Source organism: Cnephaeus nilssonii, assembly GCF_951640355.1.
Source record: "Cnephaeus nilssonii genome assembly, chromosome: 20".
Classification (NCBI taxonomy): domain Eukaryota; kingdom Metazoa; phylum Chordata; class Mammalia; order Chiroptera; family Vespertilionidae; genus Cnephaeus; species Cnephaeus nilssonii.
The window spans coordinates 46,431,754-46,448,900 of NC_137091.1; the positions used below are offsets into that span (position 1 = coordinate 46,431,754).

The 17,147-nt window shown below is 44.5% G+C and overlaps 1 protein-coding gene across 22 annotated transcripts in view; it reads left to right on the forward strand.

Moving 5' to 3' along the window:
• Positions 1 to 17,147, forward strand: part of LOC307115916 (uncharacterized protein) — a 44,010-nt gene that overhangs the window by 21,722 nt on the left and 5,141 nt on the right. For 8 of the 22 annotated variants that reach the window (XR_013815142.1, XR_013815143.1, XR_013815144.1 and 5 more), the window contains 2 exons: positions 1,310 to 1,437; positions 1,916 to 2,915. Coding sequence is in view for 2 of the 22 variants with exons in the window: in XM_079799464.1 (XP_079655590.1) it covers positions 7,391 to 7,405; positions 12,313 to 12,439; positions 13,833 to 13,916 (226 nt within the window). In the remaining 20 variants the exon portion in view is untranslated. The other 14 variants (XM_079799464.1, XM_079799465.1, XR_013815145.1 and 11 more) reach the window with 14 other exon arrangements.

A 17,147-nucleotide genomic window follows, 5' to 3' on the forward strand; every position in this document is an offset into this window, starting at 1 on the left:
TGTATCCATGAATCAAGTAGGTCATTTTTTAAAAAGTAAAGGCAACATATATGCATATACTTAATATTTATACATTATGTATATATTAGCAAACAAGGACGTTCCCTACTGTATTGCAGGTTCCCTCAGGGTTGATAATATGTAAGGAGGACTCTCAGCAAACTTGCTATCCTCAAGGTTACATTTATTATAGAAAGAGATTAAAATCAAAGGATAAAGGTAAAAGCTACACCCACAATGTGATTTAAGGTGGGGGCTATGGATCACCTGGTATCACATGGAAATCTGGAGGGGCTGAGGACTAAGGCACAATGGTGTCCTGCTAGGATCACATGATTGAGTCCCAGTAAAGGCTGGACTCGGTTTCAGGTGGGCTTCCCTGGTTGGCAGAACTCCCCACCTACTGCCACAGGCTTGTGCCACCGAGGGAGGAACAAGGCCCGTGACTCCCTGGGGGAGGACAGCTGGACTCTGCCCTTTATGCCTCTTCTCTGGGCTGATGCTAATCTCTAGCTTTGAACTAGTAATGAACCCCAACTATTTCGAATAATTTCTCACTGATTATCCCCTTCCGTTCCTCTAATGTGCTTTTTAAAAATACCTATTTTTTTATTGATTTCAGAAAAGAAGGGAAAGAGGGAGAGGGAGATAGAAACATCATTGATGAGAGAGAATCATTGATCAGCTGCCTCCTGCATGCTCCACACTGGGGATCGAGCCCGCAACCTGGGCATGTGCCCTGACTTGGCATCGAACTGTGACCTCCTGGTTTATAGGTTGACGCTCAACCGCTGAGCCATGCCGGCCAGGCTAATGTTCTTTTAACATGCATGTGTATGCGCCTGGTTGTCTCTTTAGTTTCCTTTTCTTTAGACATACTAAAATATTTTATTCCTTACAACATTTTAAGCCCACTTATTAAACATGTCGTATTTGAATAATTGTTGTCTCTGCCACCATTCTGATCCACCAAGCCTGGGAAGGCCCTTAGTTAATTATAATACTGTGTTTTATTAATCTTTATATCACCCACATATGTACCCTGTTTGGCCAATTGGTGCACATATACATATATATGATTCTTGGTTAGCTAGAGGATTTAATGGCTGTGCATTATAGAAATATCTAATTTGTTGAAGATTGAATTATAATAGCAGAATATTTTAATAGTACTTGCCTTCTACTACAGTTTTTTTTTTTACTTTTTAAAGTTTGTACTGATGCAGCCTGTATGCTAAAAATAAGCAGAATGACTTCCTGTTCATTCCTTCTGTATGTCAATAAAAGAGAAACACTTCCAATTAAACAGGACCGTGTTAATACAGAAATTGAAGATGTGGCTTTGGACTTCACCTGGGAGGAATGGCAGCTTCTGGACCCGATTAGGACCTGTACAGGGACGTGATGTTGAGACCTACCGCCACCTGGTGTCAGTGGGTGAGGACAGCTCCCCTGTGTCACTCAGAGGGTCCCCGGGCAGTGCCTTTCCTCAGAGCTGCGTCAGAGTCTCTGTAGTGCGCTCAAGTGATAGAGTCTCAGACCCCTCTCTGGCTCCAGACAAGAGTATATCATGTTCCCTCTTCTGAGAGAAAAGCCTCCACTTTGCAGATGTGAAACTGTAGAATCCTTAAAATGTAGCGTTTTCCCATCTTGACATCCTAGCCCAGTGGTCGGCAAACTCAGTAGTCAACAGAGCCAAATATCAACAGTACGATTGAAATTTCTTTTGAGCCAAATTTTTTTAAACTTAAATAGGTAGGTACATTGTTATTAACTTAATTAGGGTACTCCTAAGCTGGCCTTTGCTAAAAACTCAAGGGGCCAAAGAGCCGCTTGTGGCTCACGAGCCACGGTTTGCTGACCATTGTCCTAGCCCAATGTCATGTGTCGGTCTTCTGTCATTTCCTATGAACAGGGTCTCAAGCCAGCAAACTGAATACATTCTTCAAGCTGGAATGAGGGGAAGAACCCTGGACAATAGAAGACAAAACCCACAGTGGAACCTGTCCAGTGAGTGGGTGAGAACCAGCAAGGTGGGCGGCCAGGGAAGGCATATTCTAGGCAGTCAGAGAAGGTGCCACAGTGTGAGAGTGAGGAAAGCTAAACGGCAGCTCCTCGTATCCTTCTTGCCATCTGAGACCTTTCTCTTTGGAGCTTAGAGGGAAATACACCCTTTTCTTCTTCTGCGAGCTGATCCCATCTGATCCCTGTTTATTTTATGTACATCTTGGATGTTTATTGTTGTTTGACAAGTACTTTTTTTTCTCGGTCAACTCATCCCTTTTGTTCATTGCCACCATGCCTCTTCCTATTTCTCCCTCCTCCATCGCTATGAAAGTCCACCTTCCAGGCCTCATTCCAAACAAATTTTTGAGTTGAGCATAGTCTTTAACTAGAGCATCTCCCTGCTGCATTGGGAAATAGTGATTCCCCTTCCTAACATTCAACCCCATGTGGGATGCTACGCCCACACTGGAACCTGATCTCTGTGTTTATATGGTTTCTTAGCATCTTGCTTTAGCTTTAGACTAAATGTTTGCATCCCCTGAAAATATATATGTTAAAATCCTAATCTCAAGGTGATGGTTTTAGGAGATGGGGCCTTTGAGAGGTGACTAGGTTATGAAGGCCCTCACCAGACACTGAATCTGCTGGTACCTTGATCTTGGACATCTCAACCTCCAGAAATGTGAAAAATAAATTTCTGTTGTTTTGTGTTATAGTAGCCTAAATGAAGAGACTTCTCTTTTGCCCCTCTCTGAAATCGTCCAAAGGTTCTGTTTTCCATTTCTTGCTCTGTTCTCATAATTCTTAAATCTTTCCTCCATTCTAATAAGTTAAGCTATTATTCTCTATAAAGACTCCTAATTTCACATCTCCTGATTTGCACATTTGTCCTATATATTTTACTGTCTCCACAGACACTCGTGAATGAATTCAGACTTTTTGTTCGAGGAATGAAATTTATCTTCCCTACAAGAAAATTTCTTCCACCTTCTTTTTCTTTTCTTTTTTTTTTTAAGTTTATGATCTTCTAACAATTTAGAAAGATGAATATTTAATAAATAAAGTATTTTAAGAATGAGCAGTTGTGCCTGGCTGGTGTGGCTCAATGGTTGAGCGTCGACCTAGGAATCAGGAGGTCGTTGTTTGATTTCTGGTTAGGATACATGCCCAGGTTGCAGGCTCTATCCCCAGAAGGGGGCATGCAGGAGGCAGCTAATCAATGGTTCTCTCTCATCAGTGATGTTTCTGTCTCTTTCCCTCTCCCTTCCTCTCTGAAATCAATAAAAGTATTTAAAAAAATAAAAAGAACAGTTATGAAGTAGGGAGTTAACAAAGAGATGGTGATATTGGAAGATCCAAGAGAGTCTGACTCACCAGAAGTAGAACAAGAATGTCTTTCAAGAAAGATATAGCTGTTGCCGAAACCGGTTTGGCTCAGTGGATAGAGCGTCGGTCTGTGGACTGAAAGGTCCCAGGTTCGATTCCGGTCAAGGGCATGTACATTGGTTGCGGGCACATCCCCGGTAGGGGGTGTGCAGGAGGCAGCTGGTCGATGTTTCTAGCTCTCTATCCTATCCCTCTCCCTTCCTCTGTAAAAAATCAATAAAATATATTTTTAAAAAAAGAAAGATATAGCTGTTAAACGTAAACGTTATCTGCAGTTGCCATTTCATGAAGTAAGATATGAACCGAGGGACAGGTATATGATAGTGTTTTCTTCCTATCCAGAGTGTGTGTGTTGAGAAACTCAATGTCTGTCTGAATATGAAAGTACTAGGATTCTCAGGATAAGTAAAAGTATGATCACCTTGGTTCAAATGGAGGAAAGTGTGGGAAATAAAGGAGGTAAAATCCCCTTGGGATATATTGTAGAAGAACCTTATTTGTATTTATTTGTTCACAGGCTATCATTTTTAAGAGTTGCCATCACTTCAAAGGTCCCATCTTCTCTGTGATGTGCTTCATTGGACGTGATTTTCCTCTCTTCTTTTCATTCCTTCTTACTCTTCTGAGTGGGGCTCTTGTTCTCTTTCCTCTACCCAGTCATTCCCTTGATCCAATAAAGATGTCCTGCTAAAACACCTTGAGTCCTGCTTAGAGAACAAGAAATAGGAAAATTCAGTCGCTGTCTTATATTTACATCACAAGCCCAGGATTATTGGGTAAATCACTCAAATATTTTAATCACCTAAATTTAGTCATCTCAATACTTATTTTATTCTGGGATGCAATCATTATATAATTGAGAACAGGCAAATTTCGTGACTGATTTGTGTTTTACAAGAATCACCACCTTGTAAAGGTGACATAGGATAGGCCAAGGGCATAAGCAAGGACAATTCTAGCATCTCACTTCAGAAACTGGGCCAACATAGTACATAGGCCTATGGGGTTGAACATAATGTGAGCAAGTAGATGAACCTGATGTCTGTGCACAGCCTGCCTTCTCAGGATCTCTGGTGCCTCCTGGTGAGTGAGTATTCTAGCTCACAGCTGAAGCCACTATAAATGGGAGCTGAAGCAGGGCTAGAAATGGGTAGCAGGCCTGCAAATGGCTGGCAAAGACCTCTTGGTGAGGTGATACAGGTGCATACGACTGTGGGAAATTCAGTTCTTTTAGGTTGTTTTATTTTTTGAATGTTCCTAGAAGTTCCATTTGCAATATCCAAAAAAGAAAACAACCTGCAAGTAACCTAAAAGTCCCACTGATCAACGATTAAACACATTTTGGACTACCCGTACCGTGGAATATTGAGCAATGAAAGGAACAAACTTATTGATACTTCAAAACAATTACGTTGCCCTAACGGTTTTGGCTCAGTGGATGGAGCGGACTGAAGGGTCCCGGGTTGGATTCCAGTCAAGGGCATGTACCTTTGTTCGAGGCACATCCCCCGTAGGGGGTGTGCAGGAGGCAGCTGATCTATGTTTCAGACTCTCTATCCCTCTCCCTTCATCTCTGTAAAAATTAAAACAACAACAACAAATAATTATGTTGTGTGAAAGAAGGCAGATAAAAAGGTTTCACACAGCAAGAGTCTATTCACACACAGACTAATCTATGGTGACAAGGCAGCTCAGTGCCTGCTTAGGATGCATGTAGCATGTTTTGTGCTCTGGCTGGTTAGAATGAGGCTGCAAAGAGCCTCGCAACGTCCTTCGTTTCTGCTCCCGTTGTGATCGCCGTCCCCCAGACGGCCTCACTTTTCCAAACCTGGTTGCTTACTGCCACCTGCCGGGTGCGCGCTGAGCTCCCGGAGACCATTAGTTCTGTACGGACACCGCACTTCCCCCAAGATGGCCGCGCCCACGCGCTCCTGCCAAACGGCGCTAACCCTACAGTTTTATCGCCCCGCCTGCTTTTTTGTCAAACGTGCTTGCGTTTTTATACGGCCCCTAAATCTCTTCGCAATTAGACTAGTGACTGAGGTGTCTGGAACTTATTTTACTTTTCCACCGAGCTGAGGCGTCCCGGCCGTAACGGCCGCTCAGAACGTACGCCGGGCCCTTTTGGTCCGGATGGCTCCGGCCTTTGAAACATAGGCTTCGTTCACTGTCCCCGACAACACATGAGTTTCCCCGCACGTCACGGGCCTTCTGGGACCTCAAGCCTCTGAAAACCTCTCCATATTCCTATCCGGGCTGACGGGCCAGAAGCTGGAGAGTTTCGCCTTTTCTCGGCGTCGCCTCGGCCGGCCGCGGACGCAAAAGCCTTCTGTACGTCAGGTGTGCAAAGATGGCGGCCCCCGGGGTGCCGGGGCGACGGCGGCGCGGATCCATTACGTCATAAGGAAAAGCCAGGAACCCGTATTCCGTTCTCCATAGAAACGCGGCAGAAACCCCCAGTGCCTTTGTCGGACCTTCTCCGGAGCGGAGGCCAGAAGGGAGAAGTTTAGGGAAGTAAGTTGGGCTGCAGAGGTCGCTGCAGGCCCCGGAGGGGGTCCCGCCCGTGCGGGGGCGTGTCCGTCGGCTGCTCGGGGGGCGGCAGCTCCTGTGAGGGGGTGAAGGTAGCGCCGGGCGGGGAGCACGGAGGAATCTCGGGGGTGTCTGCGAACGGGGTGTCTTGGGGGGGTCGTCGCTGGTGTCCGGTGATTAACGGTCTGAACTGACCCACCACGGAGAGTCTGGGGGTCAGGGGTCAGGGTCCTCGCGGGTCTCTGCCTTTGGCGGCTGACAGCCGGAGTTTGTCGGTGACACGGCGCCCCTCGGGTCAGGCTCCGCGGGAACCTGGAGCCGGCGATGGAGGGATCGTTAAGGGCGGTCGGGGTGCGCGGGCTTCCGGCCTGGTTTTGGTGTTAACCCCGCGGGGGTCGGGGGCCGTCTTTTGTGCTGAGCAGTGTGACAGCGAAAGGCTTGGGGGCTCGGGCCCTGGTGCTTCCGCCTTGAGCTCAGGCCCCTGGACCAAGTCTCTCCGCCACATCATCCCGTTCCTTCCCACCCACAGAAATTAAAGTCCTGGGGCAGGTGAACCATTCCGCATATTTAAAATTAATGAGATTTTTATTGAAGACTCTGTTTATATCCTCCTCCTCCAAGTTTACTGTACATTTGCTTCCAGGTTCTGTGTATGAATATACGACGGCTATTTTCTCGGTACTTACATTTTTTAACTGTTTTAAAAATTTGTATGTATAGCTTCTATAGCTTCTCCTTTTTCCCTGTGTTCATTGTTCCTCAATGACGTGTGTAGATAAAGGCTTTTTGAAAGTTTTTATGTTTTTAAGATGTATTTTTAGGTATACTTTTATTGATTTCAGAGAGGAAGGGAGAGGGAGAGAGAGAAACAGCAATGATGAGAGAGAATTACTGATTGGCTGCCTCCTGCACCCCCCCACATGGGACCAAGCCCCCAACCCCAGGCATGTGCTCTGACCAGGAATGGAACCGTGACCTCCTGGTTCATAGGTTGGCACTCAACCACTGAGCCACGCCGGCTGGGCTGTAGTTTAAAGGAAAGAGTCACAGTTCCTCACTGCCCGTATGACCTCATTTCTATGATTGTTCTGAAATTCACCTGCCACTGAGGCACAGCCCTGTGCTGTTCCCCTTGGCCACTTTCTCTTTCACATTCAAGCTCCTTATATCTCCAGGGTCTGCTGTTTCATTACCTCAGGTGTGATCTCCAGGGAACTAACTAAAGAACCAAAATACTGGGGACCATGTGTTAAGAAATGTAACCCTGAACGTAATCTTGCTCTTCGTCCCCTAGGTTTGGACAAGAGATAAAAGAATGAAGAAAGCGGAGGTTCCAGGACCTAGATGTTGTCCTTTCTGGGAACCCTTTCAGCTGGAGAGCAAGATTTTTAACTAGAAATTTAGGACATTTCAAGAGAAGACAAAGAGGGGTATACCGGCTGCTGGCCATTTCCCCCAACTGAAGGAGATGACCCAGGCCCAGGTGACGTTGGTTTTATTCTCTCCTTTATTCCCTAATGGATTTGTAGTGGCCGGTAAAAATCAGTTCAGTATCCAGAGTGAAATAAACTTTGAATCTAACTCCAACATCAGGGCAAATTAGGATCAAGAATATAGTATTCATGCCCTAGCCTGTTTGGCTCAGTGGATAGAGCATCCACCTGCCGATCAAAGGGTCCCCAGGTTGATTCCGGTCAAGGTTACATACTTTGGTTGTCAGCTCCTCCCCAGGAGGCAGCCAATCGATGTGTTTCTTTCACATCTATGTCTCTCTCTGTCTTTCCCTCTCTCCTCCACTCTTCCCTAAAAATCAGTGGAAAAATATCCTAGGGTGAGGATTAACAAAACAAAAAGAAAGAAAATAAAAATAGAATATAGTGCCCTAGCCGGTTTGGCTCAGTGGATAGAGCGTCAGCCTACAGACTGAAGGGTCCCAGGTTTGATTCTGGTCAAGGGCACATGCCTGAGTTGTGGGCTTGGTCCCCAGTGGGGGCATGCAGGAGGCAGTCGATCAATGATTATCTCTCATCGTTGATGTTTCTTTCTCTCCCTCTTCCTTTCTCTCTGAAATCAATAAAAAATATATATTTAAAAAAATTATAGTATTCATATGATTCTGAGTAAATGACTAATATTAGCATGTAACATATAATTGAAGGATCCTCTAGGTTACATTAGCTGTCGGCTTGTGTCTACTCTCTATGGCAGCCGGCACAACAAGAGAATCATGCTACGTTATATGATACTAGTATGTATCATATATTGTGAGGAGACAGCAGAAGGTTCCTTAGGAGTGTCAATATTTCATGGCACTGAGGTCTCAGGAAAAATGTTATATTCTTCCTAGAGGTGATGGGTGGACAGTGTTTTGAACTTCTGATAAAGGCAGAGGCAGATTTCGTGCTGCTGTTTATTCCAGGGTTCCTCACAGGCCCATTGGTCAAGAGCCCAAACTCAGTGAACACAGTTTTATCAGGGACCAAGGAAAGTCACTCAGAGGACTCAGCCTTGTGTCTGGGTTTATCCGGTAATAAAACCTGAGCGGCCAGGGAAATGGGAGGATTGCATGGCTTTCTTTTTTTAAATTTTTTTATTTATTGATTTATTTTAGAGAGAGAGAGAAGGGAGAGAGAGACATTAATTTGCTCATTCACACATTCATTGGTTGTGCCCTGACTGGGATTGAACCTGAAACGTTAATGTATCGGACAAGGCTCCAACCAACTGAGCTACCCAGCCAGGGCTGCATGGCTTTCACATGTTCTTCCATCAATACGTAGCTGAACCATTAAAGTTCAGATTTGGCCTTAGGTAGCTGCAAGAAATTGTGTCTGATAAGAGCTTGAGTTATTGTGTTCCAGGGTGTTTGCTTTATAACTCCACGTCATCTTGGAAAATATAGAATCCGTCACCATTTTCAAATCCAATTCTGACCTCTTCTTTCTTTGCTTTTCTATATTATGCAAATTACTCACAGATACCTGTTTTTAAAAATATGATTTTATTGATTTGAGAGAGAGAGAGAGAAACATGGGTCAGCTGCCGCCTGCCGAGCCCTGGACCTGGGACCGAGCCTGCAACCTGGGCATGTGCCCTGACCGGAATTGAACTGGTGATCTTTTGGTGCACTGGATGATGCGCAACTAACTGAGCCACACTGGCTAGAGTTCACAGATATATTTTAAAGAAAAAATATTCAATGATGAGTGCCCCTGGGCAAAAAAGTAAATTTCCTCTTTATAACGTCCTTCCTCATTGTCCCTTCATACTGCTTTAACAAATGTTTGCTAGTGTGTGTTGCTGTCACTAAACCTATGTGTGCATCTACATATATGCACCTATTTACCAATGTATGTGTATTTGTGTACATATCTGAGTACATTAACACATCTACTGTGACATTTATGTATCAATGGACTCATACTTCAAAGAACATGACCTGTTGGCCTATCGTAGTGTAATTTAAGCATCTAAAGGAATAATGACAGCAATTGCTTGGTGAATATTAACTATATATAAAATTCCATTTGTCCACAGTCATACTAAAAAAAGTGAATTGCACTATGTAAAGCATTTAGATGAGTGTGTGATATGTGGGATCATCCACGCCTTACATCTTTGCCAGTACTTAATAATAGGATATTATAAAATTGCATAATTTTCAGCAATCTGAATGGCCCAATATTCTTTAGCCTTATTTTTCATTTTCCTCAGCACAGGTGAGGTTGAAATCTTTGTGTATTTTGTGGTCAGTTGGATTTTTTTCTCTTGTGAAATGCCTGTCCTTATCATTTTTACATTTTAAAAAAACTATATTTTCTTACTGATTAATAAGTATGATTTAGATCCAGTATATATTGATCATTTTATTAAAAATATTTTCCTAGCTTGTTAGTTTTCTTTTAGCTTTGTCCATGATATCTTTGTAATGCAGGTGCTTTAAATTTTCCTCTCACAAAACTTTTTTTCTTTCTTTTTCTTGGTTTTATTAATCCTCACCTGAGGATATTTTTTCCATTGATTTTCAGAGAGAGTGAAAAGGAAGGAAGGAGGGGGAGAGAGAGAAAAACATCAATGTGAGAGAGACACATCGATTGGTTACCTCTTGCATGCGCCTGACTGGGCTGGGGATGGAACCTGCAACACAAGCACATGCCCTTGAACAGAAATCGAACCCTCAACTCTTCAGTGCTCAGGCCAGTGCTCTAACCACTGAACACACCAGCCATGGCTTGTTATTGATTTTCTGTGATTTTATTTTATTTTTTGTCTTGTGATGTGAACAAACTTCATATTTTCCTCTCTCTGTTCCTTTCATAGATTACCTTATTTTATGGTTAGCACTTTAAACAGGAAAAGAGTATTCGAAAGTAAGTTTTCATTTTTCCAAATGAATCTGCATCTCACATGAAATAATTCAAAATGTGGTCAGATCAGCGGTGTTAAGAATTTTCAGCCCCCTACCAAGTCTGCTCTCTTTTCTATGTAGCAGTGTCTGCAATAACATGGGAAGGATTATCCCATAGTTTTTCCCTCTCTGGCTGTTCAGTTGACAAGCAGGTCTCAGTTTATGTTCTGGTGACATTTGAGCTTAGGCTGCAGGGCCACAGGATCAGGACAGTGAAGATATTCCACACCTCTGGGCTGTTTTTATTCATAGCACTCTGACACCAAATGTGTGGGCATTTTTCTCATATCTACCCATTCTACAACTCTCAGGACACCAGCTGGGGGTCCTACAATTCACCTCAGTTCTGACACTGATACCTGGAGGCAGCGTCAGATCCCGCAGGTCAGGTGGTAAGTCCCACAGGACTGACCCCATTTTAGGTGCCAGTTGGAAGCCCCAGGTTGTCACCTTCACTTCTGATGACCAGCTCTAAATCTGGGGGTCCCACAACCTCCTCCTCAGGATTGGTAATTTGCTGGAATGACAGACAGAACCTGGGAAAGCACTTCGCTAGTTTATGATGAGGACCACACTCAGGAATAGCCACCTGGGAGAGACTCAAAGGGCAAGGCCTGGGGGAAGGGTGCAGAGGGCCTCTCGGGAGCACCAGCGGCCAGCATCCCAGTGTGTTTACCACGCAAAGCTCTCCAGACCTGTAGTTTAGGGGGTTTATGATGTAGGTGTGGTTGATTAAATCACTGGCCATTGGTGATTGAATTCAACCTCCCGTCCCTCTTCCGTTCCTGGAGTTTGGGGTCTTTCTGGAGACCAGACCCCATCCTGAAGCCATCTAGGAACCCCCAGTCACTAATCATCTCATTAGCAGACAGAAGACCCTCATTACTTAGAGAATCCAAGAATTTTAGAAACTGTGCCATGCCCTAGCCGGTTTGGTTCAGTGGATAGAGCGTCGGCCTGCAGATTGAAGGGTCCCGGGTTCAATTCCGGTCAAGGGCACATGCCTAGGTTGAGGGCTCGATCCCCAGTAGAGAGGATGCTGATCAATGATTCTCTCTCATCATTGATGTTTCTATCTCTCCTTCCCTCTCTGAAATCAATAAAAATCTATTTTTAAAAAAAGAAAGAAAGAAACTGCCAGGAACCAGGGACAAAGACCAAATATGTTTATCGCAACATTTCTTTCTGGCTTCTGTTGCCTTTATTTCAGTAGCTGTTGTCTTTCTTTTGATAGTAATTCATCTTTTCTTTCTGGTTGTTTTCATAATCTGATTTTTGGAAGCTGTGTGCTAGTTTCAGCCGGAAGTGTCTACAGGCAGATTTCCTGCCTGGCTTTGCTGGGTTACTGAGTCTGAGTTATAGGAAGCTTAATCAGTTCTGACATTTCCTCATTCTGGAGATCTTCGTATCGCTTCTCTGTTTCTGTATAATCTCTTCCAAAAACTGCATACAGGCCTATGTTAGACGTTGCTCTATCCATATTTATTAAACTCTCCTTTATATTTTCCACCTCTTTCTGGGGCTGCTTCATTTTGGGTTTTTTAAAATGCATATTCCACTTTACTAATTATCTCCCCAGTGTATCTAATATGTTAAACTTTTGTGGAATAATAAATATATACATTGGGCCCTGTCCAGCTAGCTCAGTTGGTTAGAGCATCATCCCAATATGCCAAGGTTGTGGGTTTGATCCCCTGTAAGGGAACATAGAAGAAGCAACCGATAAATGCATAAATAAGTGGAACAACAAATTGATCTTGATCTCTCTCCCTCTCTCCTTCTTTCTCTCTCTTTTTCTCCTCCTCCTCCTCCTCCTCCTCCTTCTCTCTCTCTCTCTAATGTAAATTTTAAAAAAAATTTTTAACCACACATTATAATTGGTGTCAAACGTATAATTAATATGAACAGGACAACTTCCTTTAGATTATTTATGGCCAGTAAAAGAAAAACGCTCCCTAGTAAACAGGACCGTGTTGTTACAGGAACCGCTGACACTGGAGGATGTGGCCGTGGACTTCACCTGGGAGGAGTGGCAGCTCCTGGGCCCCGAGCAGAAGATCCTGTTCAGGGACGTGATGATGGAGACCTACAGCCACCTGGTGTCAGTGGGTGAGGCCAGCTCCCCCGTGTCAGTCAGAGGGCGCCCAGTCAGTGGCCTTTCCTCTCCCAGCTGCTTATACTTGGGAGTCACTGCAGTGCTCCGAAGGGCAGTTCTCAGTGCCGTCTCTGGCTCCGCACAAAAGCATGTAACACACTGTGAGCTCTGCCAACACAACTGACACCAGCTGTGTGTGGGGGGGGTTCCTACACCGGCAGTAATCCACCTCTCCAAGTACCAGCTGGCTGTCCTGCAGCTCAGTTCAGTTCTGTTTTGACACTAATACCCAGAGGCAGCATCAGACTCCACAGGTTTAAGGGCTCATACCACAGGACCACCCTCACTTCAGATGCCAGTCAGAAGTATTATGTACCCAGGGTACATCTTGGCTATAAACCTGTCCAACTTGGCTGTAACTTTGGTGTTCCAACAACGTCCTGTGCCAACTCAGGTTTAATAGTTCACTAGAATGGCTCCTAGGACTCAGGAAGGCACTTACTACCATTATCAGTTTATTATAAAGTTAAAAAAAAAAAAACACACTTAGGAATAGCCAAATGGAAGAGATATTTAGGGCAAAGTGTGGATTAAGGGGTGTGGACCTTCCATGCGCTCTCCAGGCATGCCACCCTCCCAGAATCTCAGTGTGGTCATCAAGCTGGTAGCTCTCCCACCCAGTTACTTAGGGATTTTTAGGGAAAGTCCATGACGTAAGCATGCTTGCTTAAATTCTTGGCCATTGGTGATTCATTCTCTCTCCAGCCCTCTCCCTCTCCATAGTGAGGGGAAGGGTTGGAGTTGAAGGTTCCAGCCCTCGAGTCACGTCTTTGCCTTCACGGATCAGTCCCACCCTGAAGCAATCTACAGCCTCCAGCCACCAGTCACCTCCTTATCACACAGAAGGCACTCATCACTCCGAAGAGCCCAGGGGGGTTAGCAGTTCCAGTGTTAGGGATGGGAACTTACACTATCGGAAAAGATGTCCCTAGTATGCTGTTCACTTAGGGTAGTGATCGGCAAACTCATTAGTCAACAGAGCCAAATATCAACAGTACAACGACTGAAATTTCTTTTGAGAGCCGAAAACCGACTTCTGCGCATGGGCCACGAAGTTTTAATCGCACTGTACATGCGCGCCCGCACGTGGCATTGTGGAAGAGCCACATTCAAGGGGCCAAAGAGCCGCATGTGGCTCACGAGCCGCAGTTTGCTGACCACTGACTTAGGAAATTACAAGGGCTTTAGGAGCTCTGTGCCAGAAGCTGAACAAGACCAGACATACAGTATATCACAGTGTCACATGCGCCCTCTCCTGAGAGTAAAGTCTCTGACATGTGCGACCTGTCTAGTCCCTTAAACATAACATTCTCCCAACCCAAGTCTTCTGTCGTTTCCTGTGAACAGGGTATCAAGTCAGCAAACCAGATGCTCTCTCCAAGTTGGAACAAGGGGAAGAACCATGGACCATAGAGGATGAACTCCATAGAGGTGAGTAGGTGTGAACCAACAAGGCAGGTGTGGGGGAGGAAAATCATTTTCCTTTTACCCTTCTAAGTTCTTCTGGCCAGGCTAATAATCAAATTGACATGAAACAGATTAAAAGGAGGCAATAACCAAATTTGTTATGTATGTACATACCAGGGGCTCTATAAGAATATGGGGCCCAAGGACAAATCAGGCAACTGAGGTAAGGATAATGAGGTGGGCAGGGTTGTGATTTGGGGCTTCATAGTCTCCTATAGTCAATCCACATGGAGATGACAAAGCCAATATTTGGTAAATAAATGTTTGCTGGACCATCTTCAACAATGGGACCCCGAGAGGAGTTGGATTAAAAGGGCCTTACCAAAAATAGATCCAGAGACAAGTGGGGGGGTGGGGATTAGAGAGCAACCAAAGGACTTGTATGCATGCGTATTAGCATAACCAATGGACACAGACACTGGGGCAATGGGGGCTTGCCCGGGGTGAGAATGACTGAGGGCGGGGTGTCAATCAGGGAAAAAGGAGACATATGTAAAACTTTAGACAATTAAAAAAGGGGGAGGGTCCTTGCTAGGTTCCTCCCTGTCTATCACACCTAGCTTGTATTAAACTGTAGTTGTCTATGATGGTATCTCCCTTCCTGGAGTAAGCACTCTATCTAAACTCTTACAGGCAGTGAGGACCAATGTCAAAGCTTTTTCTTGTGTCTTTCTTTTCTTAAAAACTAGAGGCCCGGTGCACAACATTTGTGCACTGGGGGTTGGGGGTCCCTCAGCCCAGCCCACAACCTCTCACAGTCCAGGACCCCTCAGGGGATGTCTGCCTGCCGGCTTAGGCCCCCTCCCCGCAGTCAGACATCCCCCGAGGGGTCCTTAGTGTTGCTGCGAAGGCAGGAGAGGCTCCTGCCACTGCCCTGTGCTCACCAGCTTCTGGCTGAGCGGTGCTCCCCTTGTGGGAGTCCACTGACCTCCAGGGGGCAGCTCCTGCATTGAGCGTCTGCCCCCTGGTGGTCAATGCGCATCATAGTGATCAGTCATTCTGCTGTTCAGTCGATTTGCATATGAGGATTTTATTATATAGGATAGCCAGCTTAAAATAATCAATATTTAAATGGCAAAATCTGCTTCCCCTCATGGGTTACTACAGAAGTCATATTCTAGTCAGAGAAGGCTGGGGTGGGGGCGGTTTGAGGATACAGAAACAGTGCCCCCATATCCCTCCCCTTAGCAGAACTTTTCTTTAGGTCTTCAAAGGGACATAAACCTTTTTTCCCTCTTTTCTCTGAGAACTGATCCTCGCTTATTTTATCTAACATCTTGATTTTTGTTTGTCTAGATTTCTCCTTCCTTGGATTCTATGAACTACTCCTTCTTTGTACCCTGTCACCGTGTCTCTCTCTGTTCTACCTCCCTGGCTATGAAATTCCCACTTCATTTCTCACTGTTTTTTGTTTTTTCTTGTTTTCTACCTCCATTTTTGTATTTCCCATCTCTTTGCTAAAGTTTTCAATAAGTTCGTCTACTCTTCCTGTAAGTTCATTGAGCATCCTTATAACCAGTGTTTTGAACTCTACATCTGGCAGATTGCCTATCTCCATTTTGTTTAGTTCTTTTTCTAGAATTTTGTTCTGTTCTTTCATTTAGGACCTGTTTCTTGGTCTCCTCATTTTGGCAGCCTCCCTATGTTTGTTTCTGTGTATTCGTAGAACTGCTGCATCTCCTGTCTTGGTAGAGTGGCCTTATGTAGTAGGTGCCCTGTAGGACCCAGTGGTGCAGCCTCCCCAGTCACATTAGCCGGTCACTTCAAGTTTGCCCCCTATGTGGGCTGTGTGAACTCTCCTCTTATAGTTGAGCCTTGATTGTTGTTGACACATCAACGGGAGAGATTTACTCCCAGGCCAGTTGGCTACAAGGACTGGCTGCTATCACCATGGAGAACTCACAATAGCAGTGCTCAGGTACCCGCCAAGTTCACCCTATGTACAAGGTATGTCTACATTTTTAATTAGGAAGATGATATGAATTAGTTATAAAGGCATGAAACACATGAGGAAACATGCTAGGCCATGGAGTTGACTATCAAAAGAGTGGCCTAAAGTTGGGCAAATAAAAGCCACTGTTAGAAGCTCTCTGCAGGGAAAAGAGTGGAGTGGAAACCTGGATAAATGGAGTATTCATGTAGATGTACACTTATTGCCAGGATGGCCCTAGCCGGTTTGGCTCAGTGGATAGAGTGTGGATAGAGTGCCGGCCTGCGAACTGAATGGTCCCAGGTTCGATTCCAGTCAAGGGCACATGCCCGGGTTGTGGGTTCGATCCCCAGTGGGTGGGGGCTTGCAGGAGGCAGCCAGGATGACTGACTGGATTTTATTAGTTGAAGTAGCATGGTGGAGAGTTGGTTAGTTTTGTATTTTTGTAACTCTACATTGTCTTTCCTTTTACCTGATTTTAGTAGTATAGCAATAATAAGGAACAAGCAGGCGTTCTAAGAAATATTGAAGATAAAACTAACACAACCTAGATCTTCAAGGAGGAAGTTGGTCCTTTAGTACAACCTAACTGTTGCCAATGAGACATAAATATAGAATTACTGAAGTAGATGCTGGTGGCAAGTGAGGGAACAAATATATCAGGGACATTAAAATGGGAAAATTTTGGATATGACTTTAGTACTGAATGCTGAATGTGATTGAAAAAAGGTGACAGTTGCCATATCCATGTAGCACTGTAGCTTCTGAAGATGACTGTGAGGTACACTGGCCAGCTGCAAAATTTCCTAACAATCATTGTTGTCCTATTTTGTTATCAGTGGGACATACGATAACATGACACAGCTAGGCTAAAGGCTGGAGTGGTGATTATATGAGTTCCACTCAATGTTTCTTGGTGGTGGTTCTTGCTTGGTGGTCTAGAGAAGGGCAAATTTAGGAACAGGATTATGATGTAAGAGTCTGTCTCAGTTCACTTTAGTCCAAATTCTGAAGACCTTACAGTCTTACTTGCTAGGTAATAAATATATTCTTTACACCCCCGTATGTATTTTATCTGACTCCATAGTCAGAATTTGGTGCCTCTAAGTGGACTAAAACCCTAAATGTTGGAATGTCTAAAATCTTGGTTTGTACCTTTATCTTTCATATTACATGTCCTCCCAACATATGAGCCAGTTTTCTCGTCTTGAATATCAGTATATGTTGATTATCTCCACATTTTTTAAAATATATTTTTATTCATC